This window comes from Cynara cardunculus (genome assembly GCF_001531365.2).
Source record: "Cynara cardunculus var. scolymus isolate 2C chromosome LG 9, CcrdV1, whole genome shotgun sequence".
NCBI classification, from domain to species: domain Eukaryota; kingdom Viridiplantae; phylum Streptophyta; class Magnoliopsida; order Asterales; family Asteraceae; genus Cynara; species Cynara cardunculus.
Genome location: NC_037536.1, coordinates 15,350,151 through 15,369,585, shown reverse-complemented (window position 1 = coordinate 15,369,585; position 19,435 = coordinate 15,350,151). Strand labels below are relative to the sequence as shown.

The 19,435-nt window shown below is 35.1% G+C and overlaps 2 protein-coding genes across 2 annotated transcripts; one reads left to right on the top strand and one right to left on the bottom strand.

The window, feature by feature from the left end:
• Positions 1-2,306: 2,306 nt before the first annotated feature.
• On the top strand, positions 2,307-11,157 carry LOC112518519 (protein CHROMATIN REMODELING 8). Its single transcript, XM_025126237.1, has 8 exons — positions 2,307-2,585; positions 3,133-3,282; positions 3,824-4,381; positions 4,579-4,975; positions 5,942-6,797; positions 7,347-7,956; positions 8,945-9,400; positions 10,316-11,157. Exons 2-8 carry the CDS (start codon positions 3,190-3,192, stop codon positions 10,961-10,963), a joined length of 3,618 nt encoding a protein of 1,205 aa, XP_024982005.1. The 5' UTR covers positions 2,307-2,585; positions 3,133-3,189; the 3' UTR covers positions 10,964-11,157.
• Positions 11,158-15,703: 4,546 nt separating this feature from the next.
• On the bottom strand, positions 15,704-19,435 carry LOC112518255 (uncharacterized protein At1g03900). The gene is made up of 3 exons (XM_025125889.1): positions 18,751-19,435; positions 17,366-17,722; positions 15,704-16,008 (listed from the first exon to the last, which is right to left on the bottom strand). The coding sequence occupies exons 1-3, from the start codon at positions 19,237-19,239 to the stop codon at positions 15,934-15,936; spliced, it is 921 nt and encodes a 306-aa protein (XP_024981657.1). The 5' UTR covers positions 19,240-19,435; the 3' UTR covers positions 15,704-15,933.

Sequence of the window (19,435 nt, the reverse complement as noted above, 5' to 3'; positions counted from 1 at the left end):
AAGTCAGCCACCACCTAACACATGTTATTGCAATATAATAAAAAAAAATTGTAATTTTATTAATAATACAGTAAAAATATTTTGGTCCAAATATTTTTTTAACAATTCAGACCTTGTTTCAACCCCAAATCCCAGTTTGGGCCTAAAAAACTCAAGCTCTTTTTTGCTTTACTAAAAACAGTCTTGGAAAGTCGGGGACATGACTGAAAAGCCCTCAATCTTGTACATCTTTAGACTGAGGGATTATTTAATTTAATTATTGAAGGATTGCTAACCGGATAAGCACTTACAGGGTTATTAATCTTGGATGAGTATGATAAGAATCGAGAATCTTACTCAGTAAGAGACATGACAAAGACGGAAAATCTTCATCGATAAGAGAGGGTGGTAAGTCTTATTGGATAAGAGACGTTTACCAACAATCTTACTATGTCATTTTCTTTAGGATCAATAATCGTACCCAATAAGGTAAATGAGGGCAGTGAATCTTAGTATCTTATGCAATAAACACCTACCCGATTGGTGTTGATAAACGACCCCCGAGTCTTGTATGAACTACGTCATTTGTTTGTTTTATGTGAGAAATAAATCGTCTGAATGAAAGAAATCACCATTCTGCCCTTATGTTTGAAGTAAATGTTGAATAAAAAATGATTGTTTAATAAATTATATAAAAAAGGTTAATAATAATAAAAATATAATTTTATTAATTACTTAAATAAAATCTACTTAACATTAAATTCTTTAGTAACTAAAATTACAATTAAAACCATTGTATATTAGAATATATAAATCATTCATAACAAAAAAATAATAATCCAATATTTATAAAATAAAATACTCATTTCCAAATACGGTAAGGGGGCGTTTGGTTCGTAGAATGGAATTCGATAGAATTGGAATTTATCAAATAAATTTGACTTTAAAGGAATGAAATGAAATCTGATGGAATTAGACCATTTCTTGTGATTGCGTTTGGTTGCATGGAATTGAAATGAAATTCTTAACGGAATTGGAATTTTTTTTGTTTGGTTCACGGAATTCAGCTTCGGAATCGAAATTGAATATCAACAAATGATTTTTATGAAAATTCATAGCCTGCCCCAGATTGGACCAATTATAAATAGGCCCGACTTAAAAAAAATTAAATTTTTATAAATTGTATATATCAAGTTTTTCAATATTTCTACAAGATTTTCAAAAAAAAATTATACCAAAACCTTCAAGTTTTTTTAAAGCTTTTCAGTTCTTTTTGACGTTTTTCAAGTTTCTGTAGGTGTTCTAATACTAAATCTCAAAAACCGTAATTATAAAAAAATCTATAACATTTTTGTGCAATTTTTTTGGTTCTCAAATTGTATTCAAATGACTCAATTAAAGATTTTAAAGTGTATTTCAATAAGATATTGTCCCAAAAAAATCTTCAAACAAGATTATTTACGTTCAAAATTGATTTTTGAAAAAAAAATTGGGACCAGTTTGGACTTGGCCCGGGACCCGTTATAAAATATGGAGACTGGACATGGGTTTTCAGTCAGAACTAAAAACGGTTATGTTGGGACCAATAACAAAAAGAAAATCAAAGACGGGACTGATTTAAGCCCGATCCACTTAGCCCGAGACTGATTTTTGACATCTCTACGAGGCAATAGGCATTATCATGGTCAATTGTAATACTGTATTTGTTTTCAATAAAATTTGCCTGAGGTTATGTATTTCTTTAAAAGAAAATCATATAATTATTTTTAATTTCAATTAAATAAATTATAAGTATTTGATTTTAATTTAGAAAAAAGTTTAAAAAACCCCAACAAACTTTCTCATTTTGGATCATTTAGTCAATGACTCTCTAAACTATTTTTTTTGAATGAAAAAACCATTAAATTTTCTCATTTTGAATTTGTAAGTCAGTAAACTTTCTCTTTTTGAATAAAAAATCATTAAAATTTCACATTTTGATTAATTAAGTCCCTGAACATTTTTTAATAAATAAATCATCACACTTTTAAAAATTGATTACTTACATTATTTTAACCTAGAAAAATTATATTAGCCGACTAGTAAAAGTTCTATGACTTATTTAAAAAAAATCAAAGTCTTGATCATTAAAAATGTTAAAATTTAATAGATTTTTCATTTAAAAAATGATTTAAAAATTTAATTGAAAATTTTTAATGGTTTTTCATTAAAAAAATTAAATAGTTTATGTTGTTTTTTTTTTCCTTTTTCCTTTTAATTTATTAAAAAATATGTTTTTTTAACGAAAGGCGCGAATCATAACGAGAGTCAAACAAGCAAACCGACCCGACTCGACTCGACTGAGTTCACAGCTACAAATACGACGTCGTCGCTATCTGTACGTTCTTCTCGATTCTCATCCCTCTTCTTCCGATTGATTTAGGTTTTAGGTTTCGAATCAACGGATTTGAAAGAGGGAAATCAGAACCAAAGCCGAGTTCACAAATTGTGGTTTCCGTCAATCTAGGGTTTGATTGATCATCTGATCGAGCTGTATTTGTTCTATGATCCTCTTATTGCCTCGAATCAATCGAACATCGTGATAAATAGAGACAGCCAGACTCCCGGTAAACTACATCAGAAGACTTGTTTGGATTAGACTGACCGATATTCTTTTACGTTATTTGAACTTGTATAGATTGCATTTGAACAATTCAGTCATTGTTAAATTTATGCTGAAACAAGTATGTTTGTGGTCGAAGAAAGGGTTTATCTTTTTGTGTTATTGTTCGGTTTTGTGGCTGAGTATGATGCTTAATTTGGTTGGATGTACCGTTGTGTTTATAGTGCTTCATTTGAGCGTTATAAAGATCATGAATGTGTGAGTTACTGCAAGAAATTACGATGCATTCTGAAATTGCCCGAAAGTGAACAACTCTATTAGACATAATTCCTAAATATCATGTTCGTTATAGCATATAGTGGTTATTCAGGAATGCACAACAAATTTAGAACATTACCAGGTTCAAGTTATATCTTTTCGTAGTTGCACACTTACATTGGCTTGTTTTGATATCTGAATTGTGTTGGTTATGTCGTGCCTGTTAAGGTTCATGAAAACTGCCATAACTTATCCAAATGATAGCAAGTGATGTATTTGTGTGATTGTGGCAGTGGTTCTTTGGGATCTCAATTCTCAGCAGTAATCATGGAATAGTTGGTGTGTTCAGAATGAAAGAAGAAGAGGAAGATAGAGCTCTGTTAAGTAGTCTTGGCGTCACATCAGCAAACCCAGAAGAGATTGAATATGATATATTAGAAGAGGTGCTTCATATATCTTAGTTTTTTTTATTTGTGTTGGTTGTTTTACTTGAAAGTTGGCTTAGGATGATTATTTGTTGTTTGCATGATATAAACCATCTCAATTCTGAGTTTAAGCTATCATATTTTGCTTATTACTTAGAATAATGATGATGACTTGCCATGACCATTGCACAAATGGTGTTTAGACTTGCCTTCATCAACTAAAGTAAAGTATCGAACGCACAAATGGTGTTTAGACTTGCCTTCATCAACTAAAGTAAAGTATCGAACAKGAGCAATATAGTCACCAGCCTACTCTTAATTAGATTACCAGTTTATTGTATAATGCATTAGGATTTGCTTGATTGATCTAAGCCGGATGTGCTACTGCTTTGAAAAATATTAAAATATGAACTATATGTAACCTGATGCCAGCTTAAGAGAAAGAAACAGTTACCAGTTTTAGACATTAAACTACTCTGTTATACATACATTTGCTTAAAGCATTTGAATGTGTTCTTAAGCGCAACCAAATTTAATCACAACCTTTATCTATTGGCAGGCAAGAAACCATGCTGAACAAGTGGGAGGAACTGCGGATGATGAACATCTTGAGAGACGACAAAGCAATGAACCATCATGCACCGGCAGAACGGATGTCCTTAATAAATTAAGAGCCATAAATGTCGAAATAAATGCTGTTGCAAGTACAGTTGAAGATGTGAAGAACTTTTCAAAAGCTGAAGAACATGTACACAGCAGTGATGATGAGAACGGGTTGGGGGATTTAGATGGAGAACAAAGCATCCTGCAGGCTTCTTCCAATGATCTGACCCTTCAGCATGCTCTAGCAACTGATCGACTGGAAAGCCTGAAGAGGACGAAGGCTCAGCTCGAGAAACAATTTGCAAATTTGGGCAATGAGGGCTTTCCAGAAGGTAGTAAGCATGCAAAGGTCTTGCAATCTATTGTCAAGGAAGAGCCAAATCACAAGCGAAAGCAGAAAGAAATCCCAAAAACAAATAAGAAATTGAAGAAACGGCATAAAACAGTGGCCTTCAATGATGATGGTGATTTTGATGCAGTTTTAAATGCAGCCTCTGCAGGATTTGTTGAAACAGTGAGTCCTGGGTTTCATTGACTCTATTTTGTGAGCTATATGATCTCCTGTAGGGTACAAGAGGTTCGAAGTGGTATAATATTTACTTTTTGAAGCATGAAAAGTGATTTATTCGTTAGAAACCATATATGTATGAATTGCCCACAAATTTGGATTATTATGGACAGTCATTGATAATTTTGATTGGTTAATCTCAGGAAAGGGATGAGTTGGTTCGAAAAGGAATTCTAACCCCGTTTCATAACCTCAAAGGATATGAACGTCGCATCGAAGAACCAGGACCATCTCATACAATTGAAGAAGGCGATAAAGGCAATGATCTTTCCTCTACCAGCATAGCAAGAGCTGTTAAATCAATGTCAGAAGCTGCACAAGCTCGTCCTACAACGAAGCTATTAGATCCAGATTCCTTACCAAGACTTGATGCACCAACCCGTCCTTTTCAAAGACTTAAAACCCCTTTTAAAGTTCCTCAGTCCCAGGAGAGTGAGGGAGGAAAGTCTAAAGATTCAAATAGGAAAAAGAGGAGGCCTTTGCCTGGGAAGAGGTGGAGGAAGGTAGCATCTCGTGAGGATAATTCTCTGGAAGAAATTGGTATGTGAATTTGTAGGTATTTCATAGTCAAAACTTGCTCTAGGGAATTCAGTAATTTATATGGCCTTAGCCTCTACTTGATATAAGCACATTCTTTAATTTTGAAAAAAACAAAACCTTTAAATATGCATGGTTTTCCTTGATTCACTTCTTCATATTTTTATTTTATTTTGTAAGTGTGTTTTCTTCTTTTGTTCAGGCACACTCGCTTTGGTTTCTATTGCTTGCAGATGGTAAAGTATTCTAGGGAAATTAATTTATGGTGAATCATATAGGTTTGATAGTTGTTTGTGGATGCTATGTAAATTTTACTGCACATAGACTCTTGAATGGCACAGCAGCCCCTTTGTTGGCTTTAAGTGTGAGTTTCATATTATCCGTATTAAATTAGTAATGATACACACACTGGAGTGAAGGCTTGCATAATTTTTGTAGGGTGACTAGAATTGGGCCACTGGCTGTGGCAAATACTCGTGTCTTGTGAATCGGATTGCAAGTTTGCAACAAGAATAGTATTCTTAGGCTTTTTTGCAGAAGTAAATACAGATAAAGAATGTATGCTTAAAAACCGGCGTGGAAGATGATACCTTTTTTAAATGCATTTACAGTTCATACATTGAAGTTTCATGAGTAGTGCCAATAGAGACTGTTTGGTGTGATAGATTTCACGAGGGTAATGAAATATGAATGTATCATATGGGGAACATTCATATTTGAAATATTTCACTTCCATGATTGCAAGAATACTCTCTCAGGTTCAAATATCAGCTTAAGTTTCACATGATATCTGTAACTTCTCATCGAAACAATCCATTGAGGATAGGCTAGTTTTAATGATTGAAAAAAAACAAGCTGTTTGTGTAGATCTATATCATCTTTTAAAACTTACTCTGCTTCTGATATCTTCATTTCCCCCTTCCCGGCTAGCCTCTATCAAACATCTGATATTATCTGTCCTGAATGCAGAGGATGCAAAAGGGTCTAGTGCTGAAGAAGATAATCAAGAAGGTGTTGAAGATGTGGAAGGCGGTGAAGCTTCTTTTGTGACACTAGAAGGTGGATTAAAGATTCCATCTTCTGTGTTCAGTCTGCTTTTTGACTATCAAAAGGTGGGTGTACAGTGGTTATGGGAGCTTCATTGCCAAAGGGCTGGTGGAATTATTGGAGATGAAATGGGACTTGGGAAAACCATTCAAGTCTTATCTTTTCTTGGAGCTCTGCATTTCAGTAAGATGTACAAGCCTAGTATAGTCATATGTCCAGTCACACTTTTGCGGCAATGGAGGAGAGAAGCAAAGAAATGGTATCCAAGCTTTCATGTGGAAATATTACACGATTCTGCTCAGGATGCTTCCTATAAGAAGAAGCAAGCCAAGTCCGATGAAAGTGATTATGAAACTACATCAGAAAGTGATGGAGGAGGAAGTTCATTGCCAAGAAGCAACAAGAAGTGGGATTCCTTGATAAATCGTGTTTTGAGAAATGAATCTGGTTTGCTGATTACTACTTATGAGCAGCTACGGATCCTTGGAGAAAAGCTGCTTGACATTGAATGGGGTTATGCGGTATTGGATGAAGGACACAGAATACGAAACCCAAACGCAGAAGTTACTTTAGTTTGCAAACAACTACAGACCGTTCATCGAATTATAATGACTGGTGCACCTATTCAGAACAGGCTAAGTGAACTGTGGTCATTGTTTGATTTTGTATTTCCTGGAAAATTGGGTGTTCTACCCGTATTTGAAGCAGAATTTGCAGTTCCGATTTCTGTTGGTGGCTATGCTAACGCATCACCTTTGCAAGTATCCACTGCTTACAGGTATGCATGAATTTTCATGATACTTGCTTTCAAACTCTGTGCTTTAGAGTTTAGATATAGGTTTTGTGTTGATTGTCATCCGATACTTTTATTTCCTCCTATGGACAAATAGCTGAATTTTGCAGTGGTTCGGTGTCATGGACGAGATGAGAAGGAAAAAGGAACTATAAAGAACCTTTTGAAGGAATCATTTCATTTAAATATATAGTTAAAAGGGCAAAATGCAATTATATCGCAACAAAGTTTGGTTTAATTCCTATTTAGTGCAACAAAAAGTTTTTCTTTTTCTTCCCAAAGTTTGGTTTAATAAAGTTTCAAATTTTGTTACAAGTTCATCAGGTTATCGGTCAAAATGGGTAAAAGAAAAAGAAAAATTGAAATTTTGTTACATTAAGTAGGAAAATTTGAAACTTTGTTACATTCATTGGGAAAAGAATACACAAACCTTGTTACATTTTGATGCATTTGCCCCTAATTAAAAGACATGCATCTTTTGGTCTTTATAGTCGTTGCTTGAGTTATATTACTGATTGAGTTAATATTCTGCAGATGTGCAGTTGTTCTACGCGACTTAATCCTGCCTTATCTTCTTCGAAGAATGAAGGCGGATGTTAATGCTCAGCTTCCAACAAAAACCGAACATGTCCTCTTTTGCAGCCTTACATCAGATCAACGATCTTTATACCGGGCATTTCTTGCTAGCTCAGAGGTGGAACAAATTTTCAATGGAGACAGGAACTCCCTTTATGGAATTGATGTAATGCGTAAAATTTGCAATCACCCCGATCTACTCGAGAGAGAACACGCTGCTCAGAATCCCGACTATGGAAATCCAGAACGAAGTGGAAAGATGAAAGTTGTTGCCCAGGTGCTCAAGGTGTGGAAAGAACAAGGCCACCGCGTTCTTCTTTTTGCACAGACTCAACAAATGCTCGACATTCTCGAGAATTTCTTGATTGCTGATTGCTATACCTATAGAAGAATGGATGGTCAAACCCCTGTAAAACAGAGGATGACTTTAATGGATGAATTCAACAATTCACCTGATATCTTCATCTTCATTTTGACGACAAAAGTTGGCGGCCTGGGGACGAATTTAACTGGTGCCAATAGAGTGATCATCTTTGATCCTGATTGGAACCCTTCAACGGACATGCAGGTTTGTCTTCTTTTACTTATATTTTACCAAGCGGGTGTCTTCATGGAATAGCCGTGCTACTCTTTGAGAGTAGAGGTTAGATCTGCATACAACTAACTCTCTGTACCTCATCTTCAGATGGGATATATTGGGCTTGTTTGGTTTGGTTACTTATATTTTACCACAAAATCTACTTGTTGGTTTCCCCTGATAGGACTTAGGGCCTGTTTGTCAGCAGCTTAATGAGCTTAATGGGACTCACAACTATTTGGTCAGCTATAAATGACTGTTTGGTAGTGGCTTAATGATATAGAAAGTGACTTATTCAGTAAGCTTCTAGGGGGAACTTTATGCAGAAAGCCAAGTTTTTCCCGAATTAAAAAACAAGCTCCTTCCATTTATGAGAAAATCCTCCCACACAGGAACCTTCTTGATCTATACGGACAGATAAATCCACATAGATAGTTTTATCCATACAGGACTTAAATGGAAAACCAACCAAACAGCCCTTTAGATAACGTCAAGTTCCATGAATTTTCAAAAGGCAAAATGAATAAAAATGCAAGAAAGTTCGTTTTAGTTTCTATTTAGTGTACCAAAGAACTTTTTTTCGTCAATCGATGTAAAAGTTTCAAATTTTACTATTTTGTACCCATTCTGACCAATAACTTGCTTATTTTGTAACACTTGATGACTTGGATGACTCGTTTACACAAGAGTTACGGCAAAGTGGACGATTAACTTGAGATTCTGCCATCAAATATTACAATATCAAGTGGTTACCGGTCGGAATGGGATAAAACAAGGAAAATTTGGAACCTTGTTACATTGATCGAGAAAAAAAAATTAGTTACACTAAATAAGAACTAAACAGAACTTTGTTGGATTTTGATGCATTTTGCCCTTTCCAAATTTCAATACTTCTAAACTTGCATCCTTTTCTTATCGGTTGTTTGTTGATTTTGTGTCATGGAAGTTATGCTCATTGTTCTTTCACTGCATATCATAGGCGAGGGAGCGTGCTTGGCGAATTGGTCAAACAAAAGATGTAACAGTTTATAGATTGATAACCCGTGGGACGATAGAAGAGAAAGTGTATCATCGACAGATATACAAACATTTTTTGACCAACAAAATTTTGAAAAATCCACAGCAAAGACGATTCTTTAAGGCTCGAGACATGAAAGATCTCTTCACATTGAACGATGATAGAGAAAACGGCAGTACTGAAACATCTAATCTTTTCGGTCAGTTATCCGAAGATGTAAACGTCGTGGCCTCTCCTGCAAATAACCAAGATTTGCAAGGGTTAAACGGATCAGCAATTGTTAAAGATGATAATGCTGCAACGGGAACCCAAAAGACGTCTAAAAAGAAAGAAAAGGGAACGACCGATGATAGCAAAGAAGGGGGAGGTGAGGAAACAAATATCTTGCGGAGTCTCTTTGATGTTCAGGGGATTCATGTAAGTCCGTATCACCTTTTAGGTCATTTTTGATGAACATAAGTTAGCTTATTTTTTGAACTTGTTGAAAAAGTCTCGTTTGGTTGCCATAAACTAGCCTTTTGAAAAAACTACTTCAATTAGCGTTTCATAAAACTTCTTTTTTTAAGTATATAATATTTATATACGGCAAATAGAACAAATAAACTCACACACCCTCCTCACCTTTGGTGAGGTTTGAACCCTTGACTTCCTAGAAGGCCAAGGACTCGCATACCGCTAGGCCAAAGGCCCTCTGGTGCGTTTCATAAAACTATAGGAGCTTTTTTCCAATTATGCCCTTACGTTTTTCCAATTAATTTTTCAGCATATCCTTTTAGGTCCTTTTACTTTGTCATCTAATTTCTTTCAAGTATATAATATGTATATGGGGTAAATACTCACGCACACTACTCCCCTTTGGTGATGTTTGAACCCTTAGGGCTTGATTATTAGCAGCGTAATGAGCTTAACGGGATTCATAGATACTGTTTGGTAGTGGCTTAATGATATAGAAAGTGACTTGTTCGGTGAGCTTTATGTAGAAAGCCAAGTTTTTGTTTCCCAAATAAAAACAAGTTTATTCCATCTATGAAAAAACCATCCCAAACAAAAACCTTTTCAATCTATACAGACAAATTAATGCACATAGACATTTTTATCCATATCGGACTTAATAGAAAACCAACCAAACGGCCCCTTAGACCTCCTCAAGGCTGGGCTCAACAAATAACCAAAGAGCCAATTTATTAGCTAGTTTTGACCGACCACTACTAATTTATCGGCTAACTTATTAGCCAACAACTAGTTGTTCAGCTAACAGCTAGATATAACACAGGGAACAATACTATCATGAAGCTTCTCATGTAGCTATTCTATTTTCTGTGATGATTTTAGAGTGCGGTGAACCATGATGTAATAATGAATGCTCACGACGAGGAGAAAGTGAGGCTTGATGAGCAAGCTTCCCAAGTTGCACACCGAGCCGCCGAAGCACTACGCCAATCACGAATGATTCGGAGCCGAGAAAGCATCTCTGTTCCAACCTGGACCGGAAAATCCGGAGCCGCTGGTGCCCCCGTATCGACTGTAGTCCGGAAATTCGGATCAACCGTGAACTCCAAATTGATCACCAAAACCAAAACCGAAGAAAGATCGACTAACAACCAAAATAACTTCGTTGTTGGAGCATCTGGCAGTAAAGCACTATCGTCATCCGAGTTACTTGCTAAGATTCGAGGAACCCAAGAGCAAGCGGTCAGTGATGCACTCGAACATCAATTGGGTGCGACTTCAAGTTCCGTTGGTAGAAACCGATCATCTAACAACTTGGGTGGGGCGCCACCGGAAGTTCTGATCCGTCAGATCTGTTCGTTTATACAACAAAGAGGCGGAAGCTGTGATTCCGCCAGTATCGTGCAGCATTTTAGAGATCGGATACCTTCGAAGGATCTTCCCATTTTCAAGTCTCTTTTGAAGGAGATAGCAACGTTGCAAAGGAACCCGAACGGGTCCTCGTGGATTCTAAAACCCGAGTATCAATAACACCAATGGTCGGCTCGGCTTGGCTCTCTCTCGACTGCAACTTTATCGGATATCGTCAGCGAAAAATTTGGAGGTAATTTTTTTACCACGATTTAAGAATTTTAACCCTGGGGTTTATGCTGTTAGAACTCTTTTTAGCTGTTGAGATCATCGATTCCTCCGAGTTATATAGATTAATTTGCCTTTATAACCGTATCGGTTTTGTCTCGTGAATTATAATCGATCGATTAATGTGTTTGTAGAATGGAGAAGTTATCGACTCGGTTACGGATTCGTAAATAATACTTCCAAAATGAGTATCTACGTTTCTATTTTTTGGGTAATTGTAATTTTAATAATTTCTTTGAGGAGTTTTAATTTATTTCTTCACATCTGAGAGAAAAGTTTTGATATTATCCTCTTTCCTTTCTCTTTTCAAAACACCAGTTTTTTATTTATCTTTCCTCCGTAAATTACGATTTTTGCCCCCGTGGTTTGTTAATAATTTCAAGTTTCGTCCACGTAGTTTTGTCATTTTTGTTTATATAATTTACAATTTATTGTCATTTTTGTCTCTAAACCAATCAGTCCTTTAAGTACAAGGACCAGATTCTTTATAAAACACAGCGAATGAAACAACGAAAAATGTAAATTATACTGATAAAAATAGCAATGAATTACCAACTATAGAGATAAGAATTGTAATTTTTTTTTTATTAACCTGGATATCCAACCCGCTATGCAAGCCGACTAATCTCAGGACGACCACCTGCTTTGTAGATAGCCCGGAGTCATTGCATTTGAACCTCCGTGGTCACAATAAATTTTTTATTTCCCTTTGGATTTAAACCTGAAACCTACTGGTACTTTTGACTTTTGGAGTCAAGCTTAAACCAATCAGACATCACCCTTGTGGTTAATAACTGTAATTTTTAAACCACAGGGACGAAAATCACAAATTTTAACAAACCATAGGGACTGTAAACATAATTTACTCGAGAGACCGGAGGCGAGTGGTCGACTTTGTATTATAGTTTCATACATATCGGCAGCAACAAAACTACTAACTAGTGTTATAAACGTCCGTTGGTCGAGTACATGATCAAAACAAGAAAAGAAAAGAACGGAAACTGATCAAAACATCTGAATTAATCTAAACAGGAAAAACCTTCAATGCTTAATCGACATACTTCATTTTAAATATACGAGCGATCCAGAAAAATGGCGAAGTGATGAAGTTACCTCTACAAATTGAACATGTCAATATCTATTAAATAAATTGCATTTTAAAAGTTCATATGCCTGTTATTCCTGGTGAAAGTAATACAAAATAACAGATAAATATGACAGCACAATTTGCTGAAAATGACCCAAAGAGTCTTGCCTAGAAAATCAGATGTATTCATTTGATATTTTTCAGACACAACAAAACGAGTACTGGAAATCATACTTCCATTACAAGTTTAAACTGAAATAGATATGTCTTTAACACATGATGCAGAACAACTTAGAACATCATCGGTGATTACAGCTAACCAAGAAAGATTTTACACAGAGCGAATTAAAGCACCTCCATGCTCATAATCCATTATGCACAGTTGGCACCATAAATCCCACACCGTCCTCTCTACATCGTCAACAAATCTATGCAGGATAATTAAAGTACAGTTCCCACAATGTGCATGAAAATGCTAACAATAAGGCCGACCAGATACTGAAGGAGAATGAACAACAGGGGAATATGCAGTATATTTTACATGTGTCCTTTCTATGAAAAAAACAATACAATCCACCATATGGTAAAATACTGAAACATCAACAGCCCTCAAAACATGCTCTCGAATTATTAGAATGTAGTATCCACACATACAAGTTATAATGCGTCCATATCCCTACTAACACGGGAATATGAACATACATTTTCAATGTATGAAACTGTAAATTGTATAATTATATAAAAGTATTGACGACATGATCCTAATGGTATAATTTGTAAACATATTTTTTTAATACATTTTAATTCATATACAATTTTTTTATATGAATATGGTAAGGACTAAGAATCTTACCCGGTAAAAGCGAAACAAGAACCAAGAGTCTTACCCGGTAAGTGAGAGCGATAACTCTTACCACGGTAAGCAATTACCGGATAAATTGTTGCATGCGATGTCATTTTGGTGAACTAAAATCTTACCCGATAAGTAAATAATAATATTAAATTTTACTGGTAAGCACTTACCGGGTAAGTATTTGATAAACGGCCTTTAACAAGAGGGTTTTTATAAAGAAAAAGCAAACAAGGTTAATTAAATTATATTCTTTATAGATAATTAAATTACCTTTTAACATAAAAATGTTTTTGACATATGTTAAAGGGTAAATTGCATGAAAAAATAACGTACTTTAACTTGATTCCTATTTTGGGTAATATACTTTCAAAACTTTCATTTTAATACCTAAGATGTAAAGTTTTAAACATTTAAGTACTTGAATAAGCGGTTGAAGCATTAACTGGTTAATAGTCCCTTACCACTTTTCTCTAATAGGTTAACCAATTCAAACGGTTTGTTTTTTCTCCCTTTTTAGATTCTTTTATTATTTACTTTCATGTGATAGAATAAAACTCGCTCCTTATTTTCCTCTTATTGTTCTTCAAAACCAGTGACGAAGATAACCCGCATCAAAAGAATCCTATAAATTGCAAAAAGAATCACGATCCCTTGATTCAAATGACATCGAAATGTAACTGAATCCTTTTGTGATCCAGATAAGATGAGACATGTTGAATGGATCAGAGAGGGTAGGGTTCCACTACAAACCATTCGAGCTAAAATTGATTATTGTTCCTCATCTCTTGAACCTATTGCCCTAGATCCAAAACCGAAATGACCCCCTGAATTATTCTTGGTTGTGAGACACATTCGCATTCAATACAAGTCTCCAAAAGGTCAATTATTATTCCCTGTCATCTATTTAATGATTTCATTATATATTTGATCTTTCGTCAATTTCAATGATTTTTGCCGACACAATTCCAATTATTTTTGATAATAAAAACGTAGGTTGTCATGAGTTTAATACTTCCCTCTGAAAGTCGTAGGTATATAAATCTCAAATAATTTTCTTTTCATTTCAATATTGTCTGAAACAAACCGTTATACAAGATTAACTTTTTAATCGGTTTGAATTTAGAAGCAAAAAATGGTGGGTTTATTAACCGAAACAACTTACAAACGGTTTCAAGAAGTTGACGGAAAAAGCTCTTACACATATTCAGACGTTTATCAGTTTACATTAAAGAAACAATCTTATTGAAAGTACATTGTTGTAATAAGAAAAACTAGAAGTACAATGCTATAATAAAGAAATTTATGAAAGTGGATTGCTATTTGTGCATTTTGCCCTTTAGATTTTATATTTAAAATAAGAATTTTCTTTTATATTTGATTATATTTATCTACAGTTAGTTATACAAATTCAAACATGAAGCTTAATAAGTTATACTTACACACAATTTACTTATAATCTTGAATTTTAAGTAATATACATCAATAAACAGTACTTCATGTATAAAAGATGATTTTTAAGAGTCTTGTCAAATGCTTTATAATATCGTATAGATACGATTTAATTTAATTGTTTAAATATCATTAAATCATCGATAAATAGTAATAAATCATGCCTTAAAAATTGTCATGACCGTCCTAAGGCTCGAGGCTTGATCTTTCTTCCATTTCGAGCCTCAACCATCTAGAACATTGTATGTATACGTAAATCATAATCCGGTTTATAAAAAGTTCCGCTTGTTTAGATACAAGCTAGCGTTTCAATAAGTTTCGAAGTATTTTTCATTTTATTTTTTTTCCATTTACGTCCTTAACATTTTTTTCAATTAATTTTTAAACACGTCTTCTTATATCATTTTACATTGTCATCCAAGTTATCAACTAATTTTCATCAAACATGACCAACTTATTAACTAAGACCTGACTTAGTAATCTAACACCTAGCTTTTCAGCTAGTTTTTCAAATAGTAATAGATTATTTAGGACATTATAAAATGATCGAGTCTCGAAAATTACGACCAACTACAACAAGGTCGTGAAAGGAAAAAGGATGTGAAAGTTATATTTACAATGAATGTCGCGGTCAAACAATGACCATCCAATGGAGACTGATTTAAGTATCACATCAGTTTTAGAAATTATTCTTTACTGTAATGATTTTTAACCAATTTCTTAAGTAAGGAGTTATTTTTAATCAAATAACAGAAAAAAGCTCCAATTAAATATTTTTACTCTAACTTAACACGAAATAATTTATTAAATAAATAAATACTATAAAGTAAAATAAATTAGTTAAATAAAATGTTTTAATTTAATTTATAAAAGAGAACGATTCAATACGTAAGTGTYTATATTATGCATTAAAAAGAGTTGAATCTTTTTAATTTATTTAATTTATTAATAAAAAAACAGAAAAACGTATCAAACACACATGTAATAAATGTTAAAACATTAATTTAAACACAATACCTTTATTAAATGTTAAAACTACAAAAAAAAATCAAATATAATGTTAATTTATTTATTAAATTAAGAAATCATCCTCACAATCACCATATTAAAAAATCTTAGGTGTAACTTGATAAATTGCTAAGAAATTACCGTGGTGGGTGGTTGGTTATATTCACAATGAATGCAGCAGTCAGAAAAGAGGAGATCTTAGAAGTAAAAGTTAGCTTCACAATGAATGCAGCAGTTGGAACAACACAAGATCTTAAGACTAGATTGAAATTGGTGGGCACAGAATTGTACAACATGTAATAAATATGAAATACAAGGTCAAGCACATTGAATCAATATATTCCAGTTACAATTATTTGCAATAACCGATAGTATCGTACCTTTGTTGTATCTACTCTGCTTTTCCCAACATAACAGAACGGAACGGAACAGAACAGAACAGAACGGAACGAAAATATACCTCTCTCAAAATGCTGCCCATCCGGCTGCTGTGGTTTTACTTTGAGTTGATCCAGATCCACCCGTGGAAGGAAGGTTTCTCTGCATTCAGGGATATAAAATTTAAAAACAACAAATTTTGTTTTGTTTGGGTGCGTTTGGTACACTAGACAGAACTGAACAAAGACTTGTCGTCTCCCGTTAATAAGACTAGACGTGACTAGACAAGTTTGAGTGAAACAAAAATGCATTTTTCTGTCCCACTGAAATAGATGAAACAAAAATCGAGGAGATTGGACAAGTTTGGTAAATTACTAAATTACCCATATCAAATTAAAACCCTAAAACCTTCCACTCACACATGTCCTGGCCAGTCCTATCAGTATGACAAATGCACCGTCTAGAACCTTGTAGGTTTGATACTTGATGCATGGGTGGTGGTGGAGAAATGACGGTAAATGATGAGCTAGACTAACGAAGGCAATATTCCCTTTTGCATCTAAATAGTTCATATTGATGTAAAAATCCTCCATCGATCACATTATAGCTATATGAAATTACGAATGCATATTACGATAGAAATAAAATGGAAATGTTGGACAGGCATTGGTGAACACTTTGTTGTTAGGTTAGAAGTTGGGGAAATGATTTACAAAGGAGGGAAAAAGTACACTTTCAAATGTAGTTATTGGTGTTTTAGCTTATATCATTTTAGTGAACATGCAAATTGCAATACACACACACCTTTTAACATGTTAAGACTTAAGACTAAGGGGCCGTTGACCAAATGCTTATCGGGTGTCGCTTAACTTTCGAGTGAGCATGGCAAGAACCTAGAATGTTACCCGGTAAGAAGCATATCATTGATCGAGAATCTTACCTGGTAAGTGAGGAAGAAGACTCTTACCCGGTAAGCACTTACCGGGTAAAAGACGTTTACCAACAATCCATTTTGATGGCCATGAATGTTACCCGATAAGGTAAGTAAGGGTAGTGCTCTTGCCGGTAAGCACTTACAAGCCTTTGGTAAACGTCCCCTAAATTCGCAATGCCATGAGAGTTATTTGATTATGTCAGAATACATAGAACCCATCAGATTACTCTCTTATTATGGAGAGAGGGGAAGTTGCAACATATAATTCATAGGAGGATCTACACGTAATATAAATTTTCAAAATTTTCATTTTTTATATTAAAATTTTTATTTTTTATAAATATATTTCTTCTTTTGACCCTCAAAAACTTATAAGTTCAAATTCCAACACCCATTACCAAAATTTCTGGATCCGCTATATGGTGTAGAAATGGTCCAAGTTTAGGCGAAGTACTGACTCCAACAGTTTCTACTGTAATCAATGTGCCTTAGAGTGAACAACCAATTAAGCACAAAATAAAATGATCCAAGCTAGAATTAAGATTTTGAAGGGTATAGCAGAGAGGATCAACTGATAAAAGATACCTCGAGCTGAGAGAAATCAGTGAAAGCATCTGTAGACTGCCTTGTGGTTTCCTTGTGTGTTTTGACAGCAACATTCTGACTAGTAGAAGTCATCCGAACAACAGCAGGATCATTGGGTGGGGGTGGGATAGGAGACCTGATCTTCCCAGAGGCATTAGGTGGAGGAGCAAGGCTGAGAGGCTTAAGCTTCTCAGTTTCAGCAGGTCTAAGTTTTGTGGAGGCAACAGGTGGAGGAGCAAGACTTAGTGGCTTGATCTTTTCAGTTCCAGCAGCACCCCCAGACAATCCAGCAGCCGAAAGCATCCCAGCTCCACTAGCAGGTTTATTTTTTACAGTGATCCGAATTGTTTCACCTTCCTATATTAAGTAACAACTAAAGTTAGCAATCTCTGATAAATGCGAAACACAACGGCTGAGGTATCACATCATGATGTTCATTCAACAAATTTAGGAAGACATAAAACCAGCCAAGCTAACCATTCCCATTTTTGTTTGACTTAACAATTCTGTTTACACATGTGGGAATCATGAAATCAGCTTTGATCAACTTTAGTTAGTACTTATGAACTTAAGCATAGTATGCTAATAGGCAAGCTATATTTACTGCTTACCGGCTTTAACATGTTCTGTATTTAATTCATATGGTTTTTCTCCAACCTGGTTCACATAGCTTGTCTAAACACAGAGGTCCTGTTGTATCCAGCAGCCAGTGCTGAGCTAACATCATACACGCATCCCAAGACTAAGCTACCATGCTGCAATCGCAGAGTAACCCTTATTTCTTACTCTCTTCCTAAGCGTGACTTCTTTGTCACACTGTTCACAGATAAAATTTTCTATACAAATTGGTGACATTGGTTTCCTTATTATTCGATCATCACATTAACCAGCATCTTCTTGTCAACTTTTACATACACAATTGTAGAATTACACAGACGAAACTTGGTCATTGCCACCAGGATTCTATAACCAATAAAGCTTTTCATTGCATATGCCATGAGTATATGACACATGATACTTATCATCTAACTTCCAGCAACTGAACCCTTATTTTGAAACCAACCACAAACCAGCAGGCATTAGGTTCCCTTTGTCTCTACTTACTAGTTACTAAACACCAACAACGTTCACAGATCAGCATGGTCTATGAAATTTAAGCGTGACTCTAATCACTGAATAACTTTCATGCGTTCTAAATTAAATTTACCATAATTGTTGAACATATTGAGCTAAACGAGCTCCAAATCCATTTCTATCATCACATTCGATGCTTGAAAAAACTACCTAAGTTTCTAAACTTGTAGGAATTAGTAAATTTCAGTCACTAGTTTGGAAATCTTAACCATGAAATCTTATGTGCAGAGATGGAAAACAAGTGATGATACCTTCAATCTATGATTTACAGCAGGATGGATATTGATATGACTCTCGTCGCTCGGTTCACCAGCATCCTTCTCTGTCTCTCTCTTCACATACTTCTCATGATCCGACAAGGCCACATTGAAATCAAACGCCTCATTCCTCTCCGTAAACCCTAACCCTATAAACGCGTGTTTCCCAGTCCCATCCTCGATCTTCAAAACAAAATACCTGGACGAATCAAGCACCGACTCCACCGCGTTCTCCCTCTGACCAGGATAAACAAAACAAGCCGCAAACAAATCTCCAGAATTCGGATCTTCCAATCGGATCTCACACCGATCCTTACAGGAAACAACACGAAGCCTACCAGACCAGATCTTATCCGACTGTAGCCACTCTCCACACTTGTAACCACCACTAGTGGAACGCGGCGGAATCTTGAAAACAGAAACTTCTCGAACAACTAGTAACGTGTGCTCGAAGGATTCTTCTTCCTCCAACTCGAACGACATCGCTTGTTGTTGTTCTGCTGCGATTGACAATGTGATACCAAATTCAACTAGAAAATTAATGCAGATTTTGTGGAGGTTGAAGTGATCGAAATCTCCAAAAGAACAAAGGGAAGGAGAAAATTGAATCTGCAACAACGTAGGATTGAAGAATCGGAGATCGAGAAAGGAAGATAGTATATTATATTCAATGAGAGTG

Excerpts from the sequence above, each read along its gene's own strand:
- LOC112518519 (XM_025126237.1), top strand. The coding sequence starts at position 3,190 with ATGAAAGAAGAAGAGGAAGATAGAGCTCTGTTAAGTAGTCTTGGCGTC. Across the intron at positions 4,382-4,578 it reads CTGCAGGATTTGTTGAAACA|GAAAGGGATGAGTTGGTTCG; the intron begins GTGAGTCCTGGG and ends GGTTAATCTCAG. Across the intron at positions 4,976-5,941 it reads TAATTCTCTGGAAGAAATTG|AGGATGCAAAAGGGTCTAGT; the intron begins GTATGTGAATTT and ends TCCTGAATGCAG.
- LOC112518255 (XM_025125889.1), bottom strand. The coding sequence starts at position 19,239 with ATGTCGTTCGAGTTGGAGGAAGAAGAATCCTTCGAGCACACGTTACTA. Across the intron at positions 17,723-18,750 it reads CTGTAAATCATAGATTGAAG|GAAGGTGAAACAATTCGGAT; the intron begins GTATCATCACTT and ends TACTTAATATAG. Across the intron at positions 16,009-17,365 it reads CTGATTTCTCTCAGCTCGAG|AGAAACCTTCCTTCCACGGG; the intron begins GTATCTTTTATC and ends CCCTGAATGCAG.